Consider the following 21,849-nt stretch of genomic DNA (forward strand, 5'->3'; position numbering starts at 1 on the left):
AAAAAAATTGGAGAAATAGATGAAAACTATAGGATTCCGGTGGAATTAAGTTTAGAACTATTAATTCAGAGAGACACAGATGAGATTAAAGTTCTACGTAGATTTAGTACGATATCGTAGTTACAAGGGGAAAATAGGACGTCGAATTATTGAGGTATGAGTTGATGAAAGTATGTATTATCAATATAAAACAATTACGTGTACTCCATAATCAACCAATGAATATAAGTTATTTTGGCTTTGGTCTTCGATCCAGCTCACTGACTTAATATCATAAGTGTTAACGAAGTTGAAATAAAATACTCCAGTCGCGTTATGAAAGTTATAATTATTCGTTTTCGATAGGCAGCCCCGGAAATTTGGTTTGAATGCTTAACACAATTTCTTGTCTTGAACATATTTTGGTTAAACAATGACATTAATCTTTTATAAATAAAAAATTGTGAAATAATCATCATATTAGTTTTTTTTTTTTTTTTGGTAGGGGGGGGGGGGTCAAAATATTATTAGCTAAAACATAGAAATATATCAATTCTTCTTATCCTCCATGATTTAAAAAGATACATGGGAAGAAAAAGGATGAAAAGATACATTCTCAATCTCAAAATTTCTATAAATACAATTCTCCTAAACCGGATCCAACTTTTTCTTATTGTAACCGAGAAGCTATGAGATCAAGAAACACTTCCTCTCTACATGGAATGGTCAAACCTCCCTTTGGGTGATTGAATCCAAACTCTTCCTCTGCTCGACTAAGGAACTCTCTGAACGAAGGATGATTCAGAAACGATATTGGAACCACAAATCTCCTCTTCTCCATCTCAATCTGTTCTCCTACGTAAACAGCTACGTGTCCTTTAGGAACATGATCCGATGATGGTGATGTTCGGTTTTTGTTTGCCAATGAGTTTAGCTTCAATATCTGCTTTGTTGCATTTGAAATCGCAAAACGATTCAGACCCATCTTTCTTTTTTGCTTTCAATAAAAAAAATTTTCTTCTCTTTTTCTTTGTTCACCACAATGTTTTGAGAGACTTTGAGATGAGGAAAGGTGGTGACGATTGCCTCTATTTATAATAATGGAAATCTTTTAAATTACTTTTCAATTATTTAAGAGCATTTAATGGGTTTTTTTTTTTTTTTTTTTTTTCTCGTGTAAGTTGTTTGACTTATATCATCTTCTCACATGGCTTAACTCATCCATCAAGTCTCCAACAAAAAGTTTCCTGTTCTTACAAATATAAAAATAACAAAACTAAGTTGAAAATTCAAGATATCATTATAAATACTGTTTTTTGAATATTACATTAAATCTTCTAAGAAAAGTTCTGACTCATTTTTTCTCTTCAACATAGAAATATGTATTTTTTTTCAAAAGATAACAGGGGTAACAAGTGGCCAAAGAACTTAAAAAGAAGATAGATCATATGGCAACTTGGCACATTGGATGATATTACAATGAACATGATGCAAAAAATCAGGATACATGTAGCCAATCTGATATTTCAGATTTGAATGTGTAATAAATGCTCAATTTGGTTAATCATTGGATTGGTTTCGTCTGATCGATGCGAATCTTCTGATCAGTGGCAAATCATTACGGCCGCAAATATCTTCAATTTGTTGAAAATTTGATCGTTGATTTGTTGAGTCGTATCTATCACCCAAATTTCAGTCCTTAATCACATGGATGCTTCTTGGAAATTATTCTTAATTTTCTAGTTGGAGACTCCACATTTGGTATCTTTGGATAGCATCATTAAAACAACAGTTTAGTCAAGTTTATTTATTTTTATTTTTTTGAAATAATGACAAAATTCGGTGTGTCTTCATAGACGTTTGCTTTCATTTTTAGTATATGTGCTTTTATCCAAGAAATTACTATTGTTTTGTAGCATGTATGCCTTTTCGAGATGAATATCAAACATGTATAGTTATAGCTAATTATTTGTTATCTATGTTGGTAGAAATCTCTTATACGTACGTATCTATCTAGAACATGTAAGAATTTAATTCATCATAATTTACACTAAAACATTGTTGTTGTCTTGATATGATCAGAATCTTGTCAAATCTTCGGGATGTTCTACAGGGCTGTTGTGATCTTTTTGTTGAAATGTCACTCTTTATAACTTCTTTTTAATACACGATGCAACTGCCATGATCCTAAATACCATATACACTCAAGGTAAAAGTATTTGCAATTTGCAAATCATATACGTCTATATGATCTCAAAATGATACAGAAGTTAAAGCATCACAATCAGCCGAAAAATAAAATTACGATGAAGATATACTTATCAAAAAAATAAAACCATTTTTTTTGTAGTGTATACCTATCATTTTTCCAGAACATGGCCAGTTCATTTGGTTCAAAAGCTTTATGGTATTATGCTTAAAAAATTGGTTCGGATCCTTTATCTATAAAATTTTGATGGCTTTTCAAAATAAAAAATATTTGTTTGTTACAGACTTACAGTTATGATTTTTTTTTTTTTTTTTTGCGTCAGAAATATTAAATAATCTGATATATAGCTCTGTCGAAACTTAAAATGAAATTGTTGTGGTCCAGTACAAAGGTTTCTATTGCATATGCTGCTCTGAGTAGTCCCTCGTATTCCCATAACTATCAATAATCTAATACTAATAGTATGATCAGGTCTATGTGTTAACTTCTATAATTAATTCGCAATGAGTAGCGTACGTAGTTAATTAGTTAAGACAATTTGAATTAGTCATAAGTCATAACAATTTGATGTAATTAAACTAGCGTACGTATTCAAATAGCCACGTAACGACTACAAAAAAATGTGAATGATCTTTTCATGACAGAGTGATTAGGTCAGGCTTATATGTAATTATTGATTCTTCGTACAATCATCAATCATCGTAATGAATATTTCGGATAAATTTATAATCTTCGAAAAAAAGAAAGTTTTTCTCATCAATGTTTTCTGGAAGTACATAAGAGTATATATAACCTGACTTGACTGGTTACACATTAACGTATTTACATGCTGATTCAATCTGTTCTCCTTTGTAGAAATAAACAAAGGGAACAACCAAAAAAGGAAAATTTCTATAAAAAGAATTTGGGCTATCGATCCCAAAAAAGAAAGATGTTTCAAGTTGAAACAATACAACCATGAGAATTCAAAAGACCAACAAAAGTTTCTTCTCTGCAAGGAATCGTTAATCCACCTATTGGATGATTGAAACCAAATTCTTCCTCCGCTCGACTAAGCAAACCTTGAAACGAAGGATGGTTCAAATACGAGATAGGAACCACGAACCTCTTCTTGTTGTCCATCTCTTCTCCGACGTAAACCGCAACATGTCCTTTTGGGACTCGATTTTGCTGTTTTTGGGACTGTTTAGAGTTGATAACACGCGACAATCTAATAGCCATCTCTGAAAGCAAGAGTTATATAGATCTACAGAGATACTCTGTTTTTTATGAAACGAGAGAAAGATATTGATGCTTTTCTGTGGAGTTTATGTTTCAGTTGTTGTTGTTGTTATATATAGAGTTTTTTATAGGTAAGGAACCAAATTTCGTAGTTATAATGTTTTAATGGTAAATACAGATTTTAATGGATTTAAATATTAAGAGTTTGCAGGGTTTCACATGGTATTCCTTTAAAAAACGAAAGAAAAAACTAGGGTTTACCTAGAAAAGGCATCAAGCTGATTCTGATTTCTGGATGACTTAAGAATGAATATAATCAGATAGTGGACCCACCGTTGTTGCAGGACTCACATGCACTCTCTGTCACTTATTAAAATCTCTGGCCATTACATGCAAACCAGTTTGGTCCTATTGGTTATGATGAATAGACAACAGAAACAAGTGTCCTTATTGATGAAAATAGACATTTTTTGACAAGTCTATTGTTGGCTCTTGAAAATGGTGGCTTTTTAGTCTATTTGTGTTGCCCTATAGCCCACTTAAGAGGACCCTTTTGTATCTTAAATTAATTTGACTTTATCAAACTTTGTATTATTAAATCTTTGTTACTAAGCTTGGAGTCATGAAAATGAGAAACATTGAACATGCATGGTTTCTTTGGGTTCTTATAATGTTGAATCAAGTTGAAGAGAGCATTTTTAGGTAGAAGTTTAATACTGTTATGAGTTTTTACTTTTTAGGCTCAACTCAACTCAACAAATCCACAGAAACTAATTTAAATTGTTATTATTGGCATGTATATATAAATTAGGGGCAATTACAGTTATTCCAAGAAATTGCAGTTATTGAAAAAATGGTCACGTGTTTCATTTCCAATATTATGATCACAATTATATCTTCCTAATAACGGAGAGTAACATGAGCCTTGACAATCTAATTATGCAATAATTTAGATATGATTTAATTCATTTATTATGACAAGTTTCTCTATATAATAAAATTCAGCAGTAAGTTTCAATCATTTTCAATAAATATTATATATTTATCTGAAGAAATATGTCTTCTTTTGATTTATTAACGGTTAGATCATACTAGTGTTATTCATCACTTACAACCCATTTTAGTTTCTTCAGAATGCATGTGATCCACCATTCCTTAAAATACTTTAAATCCCTTGAAGAAGTCTAATATATTTTATTTTTTCTTTTGAGATACTATATTTATAATGTAAGTCAGAGAGCTGGGTATTCAAAATACAAAACAAATAAAAAAATAAAACTCATAATAGAGATTCCATATTATGTGAAATTTTTATCTTTTTATTACAAAATGTTTTTCTACACGTACGGTACTATTATAGTAGAGATAGTATGACTTCTAACCGTGTTATACTTCACCATGTTTTATGCTAGTGTTTTTGCGTCATCGCTCGGATTGAAACCCATGGCTTATGTTAAAGAAGAACATGCAACATTTTTGTAAAGCTCAATACTATTATTTTCAGATTTCCAAACTTTTACTTTGTATAACTTTTCAAAAGTAAGTATTTGGTCAGAAAACAATATCTTTCGTGTACATTGTCTTCTATAATTCGAGAATTATTAACAAAATCTCAAACTGATATTTGGGGCATGCGAAGTTTTCTGTATTTTTCCATTTAAGGAAGAGCCAAACTTTGGTCTCTCAATTCAAGATGAATCTTTCAACCACAAAATATCATATATTGGTTTTTTTTTTTGCCAAACAGAGCAATATATTTATAGTGAATTCAATTTGGATAAAATTGATCAGTCAGTCATTTTTTTTTTTTTTTTTTGAAAACCTAGTCAGTCATTTTCTAACATATTGAAGTTGAACTATCCGCATTAATAGTTTAATTATTTACCGCCGTTTTTACTGTAAAATATTTAAATCTTGAGCATTTAATTAATGGTTTGAATATTAGTTCAACTTCTCAAATCTTATTTTAAAGTACAACTTAAGCTTTGAACAAGTACTGTCATCATATACACACATAAGTAATTCTCCTCTTAATTAAAAGAGGAAACAAAAACAGCTTTCACTAAAGCCCTTAAGACTACTAGATATCAACGAATGCATTCTTCAATGCAGCTGATGAGAAGTAATGAGATGAAGAAACGACTCTTCTCGACAAGGTATGGTCAAGCCACCCATCGAGTGATGATATCCGCACTCTTCCTCAGCGCGATTAAGGAATTCTCTGAACATAGGATGGTTCAAGTATGTTATCGGAACCACAAACCTCTTTTTCTCCATTTGTTCTCCAACGTAAACCGCTACGTGACCTTTCGGAACAAGCCGTGAAGTTGTTGTTGATGATTGTGATCCGTTTTTGTTCCTCATAGATTGTGATTTGAATATTTGCTTTGCATTTGGAAGCATCGACCGCATTAAACCCATCTTCTTCTTTATTTTTGCAACTTATAAAATTGAGGAAGTAATTTTTTTTTTTTTATTGAATCAAATGACTTGATAGACAACGCAGGGGAAGAAGTTTCTATTTATAGTAGTAGTAAACTTAAAAGTATGTAACTTCAAGATAAGGAAAAAGACTTAAATGCTAAAAAAAACAGTAAGATGCGATATTTTGATTACATAAAACCCCCTCCCCAAAAGTTGTGGGCTGTTGGGCCCTCCGTCATCCATCTGGCTCACATGGCTTAGCTCATCTCTATATAAATTATAAAACGTATAAATTAAAATAAAATGCACATAACATACGTTCCTATATGATTGCAATTGCAAATATAAAAAGTTGGGTACGTATGTGTATTTAATTAGGGCCTCGAAATGGTGAATAATGTGTGACCTGGATCAGACTAATAAGTGGGTCCAGTTCTTGAGCCATTTTTAGCGATGGAGATTGTTTGTTATATTTGAAAGTTCAAAGTCTTTAAAGTATATTTTTCCTTCGCTCTCAAACTAGGGGCCGTACTGCTGGGACGAAAGATGAGTATCGAGATGGTTTTCTATATATGTTTTGAAATAGTAAATTTCTTACAAGTATTATATTTACTATTTGATATATTTTTCTTTTTTTTAAAATTGCAGCTTTTTGATCAACCATTGGATAAGATCTGACTTGTACAACTTTGCATGTGATTATATGAGGATGATTGTGATTGTGGCTACACTGAAAATTTGAAGATGCAACATATTACTGTTCAGTGATCGTTATATATCGAAAACAAAATCCTCATAGATCTGTTGCTATTTGCTACATATGGTGTTGACAGTTAGAGAGAGATGAAAGAAGAATCTAATTTCCCATTCAAAACGGTAAATAGAATTTTACAAGTGTATATATACTAAGTATATTAAGCTAAAGGAGACTTAATATACTAACACTATGCTAACCATATATAAAATATACACTATAAGATTATAGTGTTAACATCCCCTCCTCAAGTCTTTGAACTGGAATCTTCGGATGGAAGGAAAAGACTTGAAACAGATATCCTGTCAAGAAAAGAGTGAAAGGGGCCAGCTTGCAGAGGTTTGGTAAGGATATCTGCAAGTTGATTGCCCGTGGAAACGTGGTAGACTTGCTGAGTTCCTGTGAGGACCCGATCTCGTGTACGATGCAAGTCAATCTCCATATGCTTGATGCGCTCGTGAAAGACTGGGTTGCTGGCAATGTGAGTGGCTGATTTATTATCACAGTAGAGCTTCGGTGGTCCATGAAGTGGGATACGGAATGCCTGCAATAGTTGTGTTAACCAGACCAACTCATCAGAAGCTAAAGCCATTGCCTTGTATTCCGATTCAGTACTGCTGCTACTGACAATCTTCTGCTTTTTAGATCTCCAAGTAATAAGAGAAGAACCTAAGAAGGTGCATAACCCTGTGACTGACCGTCGACTATCAAGACAAGTGCCCCAGTCTGCATCAGAAAAAGCAGTCAATCGGAGATCATCCTGAGCAGAGTAAAATAAACCTTGTCCTGGATTCCTCTTGAGATATTTAAGAACATGCTGAGCTGCGTAGAGATGCGCATCAGTGGGACAAGACAGATTCTGGCTCAATTTGTTGACAGCAAAGGTGATATCCGGTCGGGTGATAGTTAGGTACAATAGGCGTCCGATCAAAGCTCGATAAGAACTGGCCTCAGCTGCAGAGAGAAGAACACCAGTATCCTTGAATAACGCTTTAGAAGGATCCATTGGAACATTCTTAGGCTTGCAGCCTAAATAACCTGTGTCACTCAAGAGATTCAAGCAGTACTTGCGTTGACTAACAGATATACCAGAGGAATTACGAGCTATTTCAAGCCCCAAGAAGAACCGAGTCGGTCCTAGATCCTTTATCTTGAAAGCCTTTGCAAGGATCGTCTTGATTGAAAGAACCTTTGCATCACTATTACTCGCAATCATGATATCATCAACATACACTAAAAGTGCTATAAAAGATGAATCAGTCATCTTGATAAATAAAGTATTCTCAGAAGGTGCCTGGGTGAATCCATTGTTCAAGAGAATAGAAGAGAAACATTTGTACCATTGACGAGAGGCTTGTTTTAAGCCATAGATGGATTTCTTCAAACGGCAAACAGGGTTGGGAGGTAAGATACCAGAAGCCAGAGTATATCCAAGAGGTAGGCTCATATATATCTCTTCATCCAGGTCACTGTGCAAAAAGGCACTTGTGACATCCATTTGGCAAAGACTCCATCCTAGCTTTGCTGCCAAACCAAGAAGAAACTTCACACTACCCATCTTAGCAACTGGTGAAAAAGTTTCAAAGAAATCAACTCCCTCCTGTTGTGTAAAACCCTTGGCTACCAATCGAGCCTTATACCGCTCAACACTTCCATCGGCATTGTACTTGATTGTATAGACCCATTTACAACCAACGACGTTTTTACCAGGAGGTAGAGAAACAACCTCAAGCGTCCCACTATTCTCCATATTATCTAGCTCCACATCCATAGCCTTTGTCCATTTCTTACATTTGATGGCTTGTTGAAAAGAGGTAGGCTCTGTATCGAGAGAAAAAGAAAGGACAATAGACTGATAGGGAGCTTTGAACTGTTCATAAGAAAGAACTGAAGAAAGTGGATATGGGGTTTTATGTGTTTCGGGAAGAGAAATAGGTGATGTAAGTTGAGAAAGGGCACAATGATAATCAGACAAATAGCCTGGTACCTTAGTTGTGCGTCGTGGTCGAGCATTGTTTAGAGGAACAACACCAGTATCTGCTGTAGCACTCTCTGTGATTGTACTAGAGGGTGTATGCACATGAGCAGATGATGCATGAGACGTCGATGCAAGAGGGTGTATGCACATGAGCAGATGAATGCATCACATCAGCAGGTAAATCAATCGAAACTGGTAAAATGTTGGAACTAAAAATCTCAGAAGGAAAAGATGCAGATGAATCATGAAATGGAAAAATTGTTTCATGGAAGATGACATTACGAGATATGGAGATAGTAGTTGTATCTAAATGCAATACTTTGTAGCCTTTGTAGCCAGACGCATAACCCAAGAAAACACACCTATCAGCACGAGGGCTGAATTTATGACGATCTTTCAACAAAGTGGAAACATAACACAGACAACCAAAAGATCTAAGAATAGTATAATCTGGTTTGCGTTTAGTAAGCAATTCATAAGGAGTTGCATGATGGAGCAAAGTAGATGGTGTTCGATTGATTAGAAAAACAGCAGTTAAAACGCAATCACTCCAATATGCAAGAGGGACATTAGACTGAAAAAGTAAAGCTCTTGCTACATTGAGGAGATGCTGATGTTTTCTCTCAACTATAGAGTTCTGTTGAGGTGTGTAGGCACAAGAAAACTGATGCAAAATTCCATGCTTCTTAATAATGTTTGTAAATGCTAATTCGGGGGCATTGTCAGTGCGTATGACTTTGATCGTTGAATTATATTGAGTATGAACCAATTGTATAAAATCTTGAAAATGTGTAGAAGCCTCATTTTTATTTCTCAACATATACAACCAAGTAGCTCTAGTACAATCATCAACTATACTGAGAAAATATCTATATCCATCTACCGATTCTGTTGAGAAAGGACCCCAAACATCTAAATGAAGTAAATCGAATGGTAAAACTGACAACTTGCTATTAGACACATAGGACAATCGTTTTTGCTTAGCTAAATGACACACATGACAAGGAGATGAAGACTTCGTAGACTTTGAGATAGTACCCGGAATATGTTGTAACTTGTCAGCAGATGGATGTCCAAGGCGAGCATGCCAGAGATCACCATCAACCACCAAGGATCCAAAAAAATGAGACGAAGTAGAAGGATATGAGATGGAGGACGAAGCATGAGATGCAGTGGAATCAAGTTGAAGAATGTAGAGATTATGTAATAAGATGCCTCTACCAATCATCAAGCCCTGAATAAACTCCTGAATGAAACATGAGTTAGGGAAGAAATGTGCAGAGCAATTGCTAGATTTTAACAAACTACTAACAGATATCAAGTTAAATTTGAAAGAAGGAACATGCAAAACATCACGCAAGATGAGAGAATGCGAGAGATGAATTGTGCCAGTGTGTGCAATATCAACTCTAGTTGCATCCGGTAAAGAGACTGTCACACCAGATACCGGCATTGCTTCATTGAACAATGCAAGATCAGAACAAACATGCGTTGTAGCACCAGTGTCTATAATCCAAGAACCATGGGGAAGACTGGAAGAAAGAGATGATAGGCATTGGTGTTGAAAAGTAAGGTGATCATGTTCATAACAAAGAGAAGAAGAAGGAAAAGGGATATTACCAGCAGATGATTCAACAGCCATAGCACCATGTTCAGAAATGGAAGAAACCTTGGTAGGAGCCTGATTTTCTGGAAAAGTCATGTGAGCAGAAAGTTGCTGAATCAGAGTCTGCATCTGGTTCGCATTCATTTTACTAACATCCAGATTGATCGCGTTCAAGGCAGGTGGAGGAACAGAAGGATCCGTCGATGTGACATTGGCAACAGCATGAGTCCTCGGTTGATATTGGGCCTGAGATGAACCTTGAGGCTGACTCTTAGACGGAAGACTCTGTGACTGTGGTCGTTGAGCGTGATAACTAGAAGAAAAACTCTTGAAACCAGGAATATATCCAGGTGGATAACCATGGAGTTTGAAACATTTCTGAACCACATGTCCCAATATGCCACAATGAGTACAGAGAGGTCGAGACTGCTTTGGACGATAGGAATTCTGAACAGCATAAGCAACATGATCAGCTGGTCCATCATAAGTAGTAACATCAGTGATAATCGCAGCAGGAGGACCAGAAGTTTGAAAAACAACCCCATCAGTCCGAGTAGGTTTAGCAATGTTCCGTTGCCTTTCATCTTCAGTCACCATGTGGAAAGCATTCTCAATGGATGGCATGGGCTTGGTCATCAATATGTGTCGACGAGTGGCTTCATACGAATCATTTAATCCCATCAAAAATTTAGTCACACGACTCCTGTGTTGCAATTTTTCCCATAACACAGCAGCACTACACTCACACTTGCCACAAGTGCAAACAGGGAGCTCTACATAGTTCTTAAGCTCCTCCCAAAGAGTTACCAACTCAGTATAATAAGCAGTTACATCCATGGCTCCTTGATGAAGCGAGCTCAATTTCTGCTCTATCTCATAAACTCTCGGAGCATCATCCTGTTTAAACCTCGATATTATATCCTTCCAAATCCCTTCAGCTGTTGGAATAAACAAAAGACTCTGACCTATTTTCTTAGACACAGAGTTCATCAACCAAGTAGAAACCATATCGTTGCAACGACTCCAAGAATCATAGTCACGGTGATCTGATGATGGTTTAGAGATCGTACCGTCAATAAATCCCAATTTGTTCCGGACATTGAGAGCCATCCGCATGGACCTTCGCCATGAATTGAACTCTGCACCTGTAGTCAATCTATCCGAGACTAAAACCAATCCAGCATGATCAGTGCCATGGAGGAAGTAAGGATTGTTATATTGATCAGGTGGTTGAGCTGAATCAGATGTTGAATTCGCCATAACCAAGATTACGATACCAAGATCAAATCGAAAAACGCCAATTGCTCAAACAGAGAAAACAACAACAAGAACACTTACGAGAGCAACAACTAGGATAACAAACACCGCGATCGCCAGCAAAAGATGTAAAACGAAGAGTGAAGCAATCTGATCAAACGTCGCACTCATCGCAAAACAGAACTGTGAAATCGAGATGGATTTGAGCTAAAAAGAAAAAGTAAAAGTGATACCCAAAGATAAATAGATGATCGAATGAGAAATCAAAAGAGAAATCGAAAGATCGGATGATGAATCAATCGATTTCAACGAAGCGGAAGAAGATTCTCTCACTAACGTTTTTGCTCTGATACCATGTTGACAGTTAGAGAGAGAGATGAAAGAAGAATCTAATTTCTCATTCAAAACGGCAAATAGAATCTTACAAGTGTATATATACTAAGTATATTAAGCTAAAGGAGACTTAATATACTAACACTATACTAACCATATATAAAATATACACTATAAGATTATAGTGTTAACATATGGCCTACGTACTACCTTTTTTCTCTTATCTTATATGATTGTTGTAGGTATATTATATGTTCTTCGCATTTAGACCTAAAATAGTTATTTAGTGTTTGTATCCTTTATATCTTTTATATGTTAGAGAAGAGTTGCACAGAAGAATTGAAAAAATCTGTCTCAGTTTTATGTTTCCATTATATTTTAGATCTTTAATTAACTTTATATATATACCAAAGTTTATTGGACCAAGTACGTAGTATGTAATATACGGGGAGCTCCATTATTGGAGGTGGGACACTTTAGCTTGCCAATAGATTTTCGTGACTCCTAAGTTCTCTGTCGAGCTCATAGTGGTATAATTTGACTCCTAAGTTCTATGTCGAACTCCTTCGTCTTAACGTTTTTTTGCAGACGCTTCATGTGCTCCATTTAACATATGTTTTTAGTTTATTAGACCTACAAACTGCGAGTCTGCAACTTAAAATTCCTAAACTCATATAGTTTACACAAAATAGTTAATAGATTTTCTATTTAGGCGGTTAACCCCACGATCATGGCGATCAGTTCCTCACTAGCTACTCCGGAGGTAAAACGGAGGGTTCTCAAACCTGATGAGGGTTCCTCGTATAGTTAAATGTGTGTGTGTGTGTGTGTGTTTGAAGTAGTTAAATGTGTTCTTCACATGCAATCTGTTGTATAATATTTGTTACTCTTTGTCTTACATTCTTGTGAGAAAGGAAGTTCACTTTCTAGTAAGTTATGAGTGTCGGCGGCGAATACAAGATTCTCAGCAGATGTCTATTTAAAATTTAAAATTTAGATATGTATATATACACCCATTTACATCTTAATTGGTTGATTCTAATTTTAAGGAATTATATATATGAGGATATTAAAAAAAATTGGTATTTTCTCAAATATTTATGAGTTTAATCTTAAATATAGGTGCCTTTTTGCCCCAAAATAAATAAATTATAATAGGTACCTCCCTTTTTTTTTGGGTGTACAGCCACACATTATTTGCAAATCAAAAGTTGACAAAAAAAACATTGAGAAAATGTGAAAGATAATCATTAAAAACATTAATTAAGAGACAAAGATAATAAATTCATTTAAAATTAGAGAAAAATACATATCATATCATAATGTATATATTTCTGGATACTTACAGATCTATTATTTATTTCAATTACTATTTTTATATATTACAAAATCCTTTAATAATTATAACAATGAAATTACTACTCCTAAAGCAACAAACCTTCATCCCTATAAAGTAGACGTAGCAACAAAACCTATACACAGGGAGCATCTTCGTTCAAGCTATAACAAAGTTAGTTCATTTGAAAGATAGATATGATTCGGTTCAAGGATATAGCTTTTCAAGTCAAGAGAATAGCCGCTAAAAGAGTATCGCGTTTAAGACACATAATCAACGTACGAAAGGGTCACTTTACGGTATACGTTGGAGAAGACGAGGAAGAGACGAAGAGATTTGTGGTTCCAATATCTTACTTAAAACATCCTTTGTTCCAAGATTTGTTGCGTCAAGCCGAAGATGAATTCGGCACAGATCATAAGAGTAAATCCCTCACGATCCCTTCCTTGTCCTCACCATGTCTTTGTTGACGTCACTTCTCGTCTGAATCGTTTTAAACTTGTTAGTACCTAAAGTAATAAGTTGGCCTAAGGTATTAGTATATATTTGGTTGGTTTGATGATCCGTTTTAAACTTGTTAGTACCTAAAGTAATAAGTTGGCCTAAGGTATTAGTATATATTTGGTTGGCCAATTTGATGATCCTTTTCGTAAGGGGTTTATATGTTACTGCGAGGGCTTAAGCAACAGTCAAATCAAAACCAAAATGTAATGAAAGAAAGAATTGCATACTTGGCCTTGAAGTTTCTCTTTAGCAGAGAGATGTCTGAGGCATATTATAATATATATGGATAATTCTTACTATGCAGTCTATGCTAATGAGATTTCACATCCAAAGGCTATAATAAATAGCTGTGAATGTTAGATCTATCTCGTACGTTTATTAACTTATATGTGAGTTTCTGGACTGTTCTATATGCATGGGATGTCTCTGTCTTTAAGAGATGAATTTCTTCGTACATTCTATGATCAGTGGAAATATTAGAGACAATTTTGTAATAATGAAAACATTTGAAGAAAATAAAAACCATAGCACGAGCTACATATGGCAAGACAATCTCTACATATCCAATTAAATTAGTGTGTTCCCATTACAAACAAAAGTCTATAGTCTTTCATAATTTATATTTTTACCCCAATACTTTGAAGTTGTTATTCTATTTTTTTCTTTTGGTTTCAAAACTTGCTATTCTTTTGGAGGAGTTTCAAAAATTGCATGTTATCCGTCATACAAATGGAGTATTATTGTATACGTGTATCTAACTATCTACAATAGTTTTGTTGTTATACAATTACAAATACATGTTAGAAATAAATATTACACTATGATATATGAAGTTCTTTCTTATATGAATCATTCCCATAAAAATGACATGTAGAACAAAAGTAAGCAAAGATATACTTATATATACAATAGAAAAGTAAATAAATCGACAGAAAAGAATCTTAGATTAAGTTTTCAGAAAGTGAATTATTTACAAAAGGAATGGTTAAAAGAACTCACAAGATCATTTTAGATCAAAATTTGAAAGAGACTCGCGTAGTATCTCTCAGTCTCGAGTTATTATTTCTCCCCTTAAATACACACAAAAAACACATATATATCTTTGTATAAAGAAACTTCTTAATTAATGAATGTTGTGATGATCAATGAGATCCCTTATCATGAACCACTTAGAATAGAAGCTAGAGCAGTGAAGTAATCTTCAGTGCAAGGTATGGTGAGACCTCCCATGGGATGGTCGAACCCGAACTCTTCTTCCGCAAGGTTCAGCAAACCTTGGAACAATGGGTGGTTTAAATACGATATAGGTATCACAAATCTCTTCCTTTGATATGTCTCCCCCACATAGACGGCCACATGACCCTTTGGCACATTATTAGTACCCGACGTAGCTAAGAGGCTAGCGATTCTCGCCGATAAGCTTCTTTGAAGCTTTTGCGTTGCTTGAGACAGTCCGACCAATTGGATACCCATCTTTGAGGATCAATTAATGCACGTAACTAAAAAGGAAGATTTTGAAGAACTTTCAAAGGTGATCAGTACTTGACCAAGAGTGTTTGAATGTCTTGGGCTTCTATTGAAATATGTTTTAGTTTTGTAAACAAGTATCGCTAAGTTTGCTAAAGTATATATAGGGAATTAAAAGAAATTGTGACCGCAAGTTGTTAATGAGAGTGTAATAGTTTGAGGAACATATCAGGTGGAGCTAATGGATGAAGTTCACATGTTTATGCCTTGTCCTTTTAGAAACCACTTTGTTTTTCTTTCATTTTCGTAAAACATGTTTATAAGACCCTACCATTTCCTAATATGAATTATAAGACCCTACCATTCTCTTATATGAATAGAACCAAAATAAGATAGTGTACGTGAAAACATGTTAACAAAATCAAGTTGTAACTTGTAAGAAATTAATTATTACTTTCGATAAAGACTTTATACGTTCCTTCTATATGTTAAAATGTGTTTCGGAAATTGGATATATACAAATCCTTTGTTAGATACAAGGCCTGCGTGATTTGACGTATACCATATTAAGCAAACTTTTTCATACGATCGATCATAGCAGTATAGCACTATACTATCAAATAGGCCACATGCAATAGTAGAGAATGACTCATACCGGTAACATTAATTGGACTACCTATCGCTTCTCTATACAAGATTGAATTCAAACAACTAAGCAGATTATTATATTAACTTTATTTGGTTCCACATAAAGACTGTCCTTAAAATATACACATAAGAGATTAAGAATATGAGAGAGCGGGAACCATTTGGCTACTTGTCTAGATCGATCTACCACAAGTTTCGGGCATTTTTAGATTTTGAGTATTAAATGTTTCCCATCTAAAACAGAGAGACAAACAAAAAAAAACCATGGTCGCAAAGGTAATATCCAGGTAACAGTATCCGATCCTAATTCAAGGCATTTAATCCGATTTTAAATATTACAGACTACCTGATTTAAATAATGTTCTGAATTAAAAGTTCCTTAATTTGTAAATCTGCATGTCGTACGTATATTTTTATAAATGTACCATTACTGAAATCTATCGCAAAATTCGTAATATGTGATACAACCTTTACGGTGTGATATTTTAATCGATACTTTTCAGCCTTGGAAAAAATTAAATTATTCGGGAACAAAAGCATCTGCATTTGTTGCAACCACTGTAGATAATGCTGTGCATATATATACAGATGAACTGAACATACCCATAAGAAGCAATAACGAAAAAGCTAAATGAACAAAATCCAAATTCTTTCAGACAAATGCAACTGATAGTTCTTTGTTTAGTTGTTTCTCATTATCAGCATAAAGACTGTCCCTCTATATATATATGATCTACCACCTCATATGTCATGCTTTCTCTTAAAAGTGGCTACTCGAAATAAAATTACTAATTTTATATATAATTCCATACGAATAAAATAAAAAAACGTTATTATATATTGTGTCTAATAGATTTTTCTGTTGCTTTCGATTCAGCCGAAACATAGATCACCATATCGAACTTTGTACAATTTTTCGGTGTCAAGAACTCTATTAATCTTTCTTTTAAAACAAAACTTGAAATTTTTTTCTATTTATTTTTTAAACAAAATTATTTTCAATACACTAAACATATGAATTTAACTATTCATATATACGAGCAAGTCGGACGTCTACATAATACATACACGACATGTGACTATAGATGCATCTCCAACTTGCTAGTGTGCATCAAAACTTTCAATAATATAGCTCATAATAAAATTTAAATTTTCTCCAAATATTAGGAAATTTACACATAATAGTTTCGAGTAAAATAGGAAACTTGAAATGTCCACTTATTTCTGTATATTCTATATATCCTCGTGACCTCTTGACCCTATTGACATAATAGAGGTCAAAAAGGCAAAAAAATAATTGTGCTCCGAAGCTTTATTAATTAGGTGGATTTGAATATGTTAGCTAGTGTTTGGCAGCTACGTTCAACACGAGGGCTTCATCATCAACTCACTGACTCTCTTCGTTTGACTGAAAAAAAGCTAAATATTATTGGAAGATCTTGTGACGGTCCATTCGTGGATATCCATGTTTCTGCAATTTCACTTTCGTGGCTTTACATCTATCATCTTCCCTTTTTCGGATAATAGCTTCTCATATGAAATAATTAGAGAGCATGTGATGTGACCCACTAAATTATAGAGGGGCGTTTGATATATGACAACTTCTCGAATATAAATTATGAGATTGATCCTGCTATCAAAAAAAAAATATAGATTTATTTTATTTTTGTTGAAAATAATGATTTTGATAATGCTAGTACTGAACTTTAACCGCCCTTTTATCCGTATAACTACGTACTTTGTAAATATACTTTTACTGTTTTACATATATTATGTGAACTCGGATGAACTATAAATTAATTCGTAAACCGCAAACAAGAAGAAAGCGAATCGAGACGAAAATACGAAATTATGAATAAATTAATGCAATTTCATTTTTACATATTGATAATAAAAATGATAAAATGACCATTGGAAAAGATATTTAAATGATCTATCAGAATTATGTATAAATGTCATTTCATGTTTGAGATACATATCGAAGTTCAAGCATCGCGGACATATGCTTTGATTCCTGGCCCAAACGATGCGAAAGAATGACCTAAACATCTCTATCTGGTCTTGAATGGATCTATATTTAACTTCGGCCCGGACGTTTAATCATGGCCCAAAAATTTAGCATATTGGACATGAAGTAGTAACCTGGAAAGCGTAATTCTTTCCCATATACACTCAGAATGTTACATGTTGAACTTTAATTTGTCAAAATGTAGTTGTAACTTGTAATGGTGAGGTGTTCTGTAGTCATCAAAATTGGGGAAAAAAAAACATCTATTCAAATAATCAATTTTCAAAGTTTCCGTTGATATTTTTCAATCTTATTAATTCGACTAGACAACATTAAACAAAAAAACATCACATCATAAAAATAGAGAAGCAACCACATATTTTGGACGACGTACACCTTCGAAGTACCAACCTAGCTGGATATATAGACACTGATGACGCTTATGGATGGGTCCTGAATTAGCTGTTCTAATTCATTTCAATCCAATTCAATAAATGCTTTTTGAGTAGTTGACTTTTTGACGCAGCAGTATTCACAATGTTACTACCATGGTCATCGTGACAGGAATATGTGATAAACCGAGCGAGGCACAGTGGAATCGGGTAAGCGTGAAGAAATATATATCTGCTCTTTCCCTTTAAAAAATCAAGATTTCAACTGATTTCATTTATGGTTTTTAAAGGCATTAATCGCACACATTATATATGGTTTCTAATGACAAAAAGTTATCGTTATCTACGAAAGAAAGAAAAGGGGTGCATGAAGGGGGTAACATGGCGTTCATATGCTCACACTGACCTAATGTCACGATCCAACAACATCACCAACGAAGAAAGACAACATTCACTGTGGAAAATAAATCCATTCAATTGATTTGATTTACTAGCCAATAGAAATTTTAGAAAACATACACAAAAATATAATAATTAGTAATAAATAAATTAATAAAACAGTATGGTCCCATATGCTCATGGTCATCTTCTTTCAATCACGTATTCTCACGATCCATCCTGTGTCACAGAACATGCAAAGCAACACCTAACAAATAAAATGCATGACTACGTACCTCTACGTCTATTTATTTTTCCTTTTTTTTTCTCCTTACTATCCATTTTCCTCCCATCCTTTGAATATGTGCTTATTATTTGTGATATATTTGCTGTGGTTTAAATCGCTATTTAACTTATCCCTTTTGGTCAAACAACATAAGACCTACACCCAAGTCCCCAACCATCGGTAGAAGTTTGTTTTTAAAAGTAAAATAGTGAAATGCAAGATTGACGATTGATATCATATGTTAGATATTTCGGTACAAATATTTTAATTGAACCCTTCGGTCTTAATAATAATTTGGGACTATAATGTACTGGTTTTTTTTGTTAGATTTACTCACTTAGCAGTACTGCTGAATCCACATAGCAACTGTAGGTCTTAGAATAAATATGGCACGGCGGACAGGTTACAACATAAAGTAAATTTCTGAAGAAATGAGAAGAAACTCAAAACCACACGCCATATTTGGTCATTCGTGACATTTCTTGTCATTCAACGTTCAAGTATCTTCATTTTTCTCATTACTAAAAAAAAAAAAAAGAAATCTTCATTTTATGGACAACCGGCATTCCGGGTCAGTGCCACATGCAAAGTCGTGTTTATGTAACAAAATTTGAGGCAATGGCGTCAAACCCCCTCTTATATTGTTAAATTTTCGGGCCTCAGTTCAAAGACAAACATTTAGTAAGTATAACGGTCAATATTTCTGTTTTATTTTTATAATGAATTAAATTAGAATTGTAATTAACTTGATGATAAAATTATATTTTAAAATGAAAATAAATCACTATTTCCGTCTTCGACCCCAAAACTCAAGGCCAACCCTGGCCACATGCCGTGGTAGTTTTAACTGAAGCATGTTAAACAGAATCTATAAGACAAAATGACAACACCTAAAAAGACAAAACAGTAAAAACATCTATAGGAATACACATATGCTGCTACCATAAGAGATAAGTCATGATGTTTCCCTTGGACCACCTTTGCAACTTTCTTACCTTTTTTAATCTCGTATATCTCTTTATACATATAATACCACCACCTAAGATAAGGTTGGGAGATGATGTATTACGTAAATGTATACCCCTAAATCTAATGTACAATTGGGAAATTGGTTTGGGGGATCGTTACGTTCCTAGCTATGTTTTCAGAGATTTAAAGTAAGAAAACAAATCAATTACAAACAAAGTAAATAATGCAGAATATGTCATTAAATTTTGGAAGAAAAAAAACAGAAATCTGTTAGTGTAAGATTTATGACCATCTACGTTACTAACTTACGGTGATGGTGGACATTCTGTAATCGCTTATCCTAATAAATTGTTAAAAAACCGGTACTATCATTACTCGTTAATTACGATAAGACTGGATACATCATACATTATACCATATGAAAGAATACGAGAATCAACCTAGTAGTAGTAATCCAGTGTTTTATGAAAATATAAGTTTATTTACATCATTAGTTTTATACTATTAACCATACATAAATTTTAATTAAAAAAAGGTACGATATTTTAATACGTTTAATTATCAAAAAAGAATGGTTCAAATATTTTAATATACAAGTCGATTAGGACAAGGATGATTAGGACTTAAGAAACATAGGTGGCTCCCTAACGCATGGGCCGTAGTTCCCAAGACCATTGCATATGGGATTGTTTAAGACAAAACCATGTTTGCTTTAAATAATTAATTCAATTTTAGATTGTGACTATATTTTCTTTTCTTTTTGTCAAACGATTATGACTATCTAACTTTCGAAGTTTTGTGACTAAACCAATCCCATCGTCTATGGAAAATATATTTTGTGAAATTCGTCTTCACATAATACCTTACTCGTGTTCAAGATGATAATTCGATTATTTATCTGCCTAAGAACATCAACTTCTCATCTATAAACAGAAAAATAGCTAAACCTCTTAATACTAAAATAGCTTACTGACATCTTAATACTAAAATATTAATATTCTAATTTTTAGAAACTCACCGATGAGAATCTTACTGACTGTGAATCAATCTTTTGTTTTTCATGCATATTTGAGTATACTTTTACTATTGACGATAATTTTTCAATTTTAGTTTTATATTTCAGTCAAAGATTGTATATATCGAGAATGAGTAGAAAAGTGTACTGCGTATCTTAGAATAATAGTCTGAAGATTTTCTTTCACTCAAGAGTGTGCAGACCTGATTCATATAACACTGCCAAATCTTAGATATCTACGAAATTTATCTTCTAAGTTATATGCACTAGATAATCAAATTCTAGATGTTTATTTGTAGGAATAATGTGATAGCATAATTATAAATGAATGGGTGTTAATTTCACACATGTTTTAACTTAAAACAAATTCAAGATTTTTATGGATATTTGGAACAAATTTTATATTTTATTTTATTAGATATGCCTTACTTTACATGATATCACACAACTACGTTTAAAATCCAAATATATTTTTTTTTCCATATCCACGTTGTTTTATCAAAAAAAATTTGCAATATTTGGCTATGTAATAAACTAACCCTTTGTGAAACAAGCATTTTGGTTTACTCTTTCGTACAATATATGGTTACAATGAGACATCTCTTAAAAGTATTGTCAGTGTTAGTTACCTCCTTACCTCACTTCTAAGAAAAGTGGTTTACTAAAAAACCCAACTTTTCTCATCTAGTTTAAAAAGCCATGGAAAAAGTGCAGTCACGCTCTTGGTGGGAGAAGTCAGGTTCTTGGTTATTGGGAAAAAGCCAGACTATACTTAAAGGGTTTCTAGATTGATCTAGGATTATTATTTTAGAATTTCAAATATTAAAAGTATATATTTTAAGATTTATATTCATTTTTATTTTGAAACGTTACATTTTTATGCAAATCGAATTTCAATTGTAAACTCATCATAGTGAGCTTTGTAGCAAGTGAAAGTAAATAGTGATCGTTTCCTATTGGTTAAAATTTGGATCCAAATTTATACCCTTTTCTGAACCTATTTTTTGGCGATCAATTTAAATTAGTGAAAATTTACAAAAAAAAAAAAAAAAAAAAAAAAAAAAAAAAAAAATCCATTGCAAATG

At 33.5% G+C, this 21,849-nt stretch overlaps 5 protein-coding genes and 1 pseudogene across 5 annotated transcripts; 1 reads left to right on the forward strand and 5 right to left on the reverse strand.

The window, feature by feature from the left end:
- Positions 1-524: 524 nt before the first annotated feature.
- On the reverse strand, positions 525-1,057 carry LOC104719980 (auxin-induced protein 15A-like). The gene has a single exon (XM_087470001.1). It carries the CDS (start codon positions 962-964, stop codon positions 650-652), a length of 315 nt encoding a protein of 104 aa, XP_087326127.1. The 5' UTR covers positions 965-1,057; the 3' UTR covers positions 525-649.
- Positions 1,058-2,919: 1,862 nt separating this feature from the next.
- On the reverse strand, positions 2,920-3,687 carry LOC147935749 (auxin-induced protein 15A-like). Its single transcript, XM_087468343.1, has one exon. The coding sequence runs from the start codon at positions 3,407-3,409 to the stop codon at positions 3,125-3,127; it is 285 nt and encodes a 94-aa protein (XP_087324469.1). The 5' UTR covers positions 3,410-3,687; the 3' UTR covers positions 2,920-3,124.
- A 1,652-nt stretch (positions 3,688-5,339) lies between these two features.
- LOC104716654 (auxin-induced protein X15-like) lies at positions 5,340-5,910 on the reverse strand. The gene has a single exon (XM_010434074.3). It carries the CDS (start codon positions 5,828-5,830, stop codon positions 5,513-5,515), a length of 318 nt encoding a protein of 105 aa, XP_010432376.1. The 5' UTR covers positions 5,831-5,910; the 3' UTR covers positions 5,340-5,512.
- A 3,411-nt stretch (positions 5,911-9,321) lies between these two features.
- On the reverse strand, positions 9,322-11,475 carry LOC147935750 (uncharacterized). The gene is made up of 2 exons (XM_087470527.1): positions 10,186-11,475; positions 9,322-9,811 (listed from the first exon to the last, which is right to left on the reverse strand). The coding sequence occupies exons 1-2, from the start codon at positions 11,429-11,431 to the stop codon at positions 9,783-9,785; spliced, it is 1,275 nt and encodes a 424-aa protein (XP_087326653.1). The 5' UTR covers positions 11,432-11,475; the 3' UTR covers positions 9,322-9,782.
- Positions 11,476-13,200: 1,725 nt separating this feature from the next.
- Positions 13,201-13,904, forward strand: LOC109126963 (auxin-induced protein 15A-like; annotated as a pseudogene).
- Positions 13,905-14,526: 622 nt separating this feature from the next.
- Positions 14,527-15,181, reverse strand: LOC104719981 (auxin-induced protein 15A-like). The gene has a single exon (XM_010437959.3). It carries the CDS (start codon positions 15,072-15,074, stop codon positions 14,760-14,762), a length of 315 nt encoding a protein of 104 aa, XP_010436261.2. The 5' UTR covers positions 15,075-15,181; the 3' UTR covers positions 14,527-14,759.
- Between the last annotated feature and the right edge of the window lie 6,668 nt (positions 15,182-21,849).

Source organism: Camelina sativa, chromosome 10, assembly GCF_030686135.1.
Source record: "Camelina sativa cultivar CO46 ecotype springtype chromosome 10, ASM3068613v1".
Classification (NCBI taxonomy): domain Eukaryota; kingdom Viridiplantae; phylum Streptophyta; class Magnoliopsida; order Brassicales; family Brassicaceae; genus Camelina; species Camelina sativa.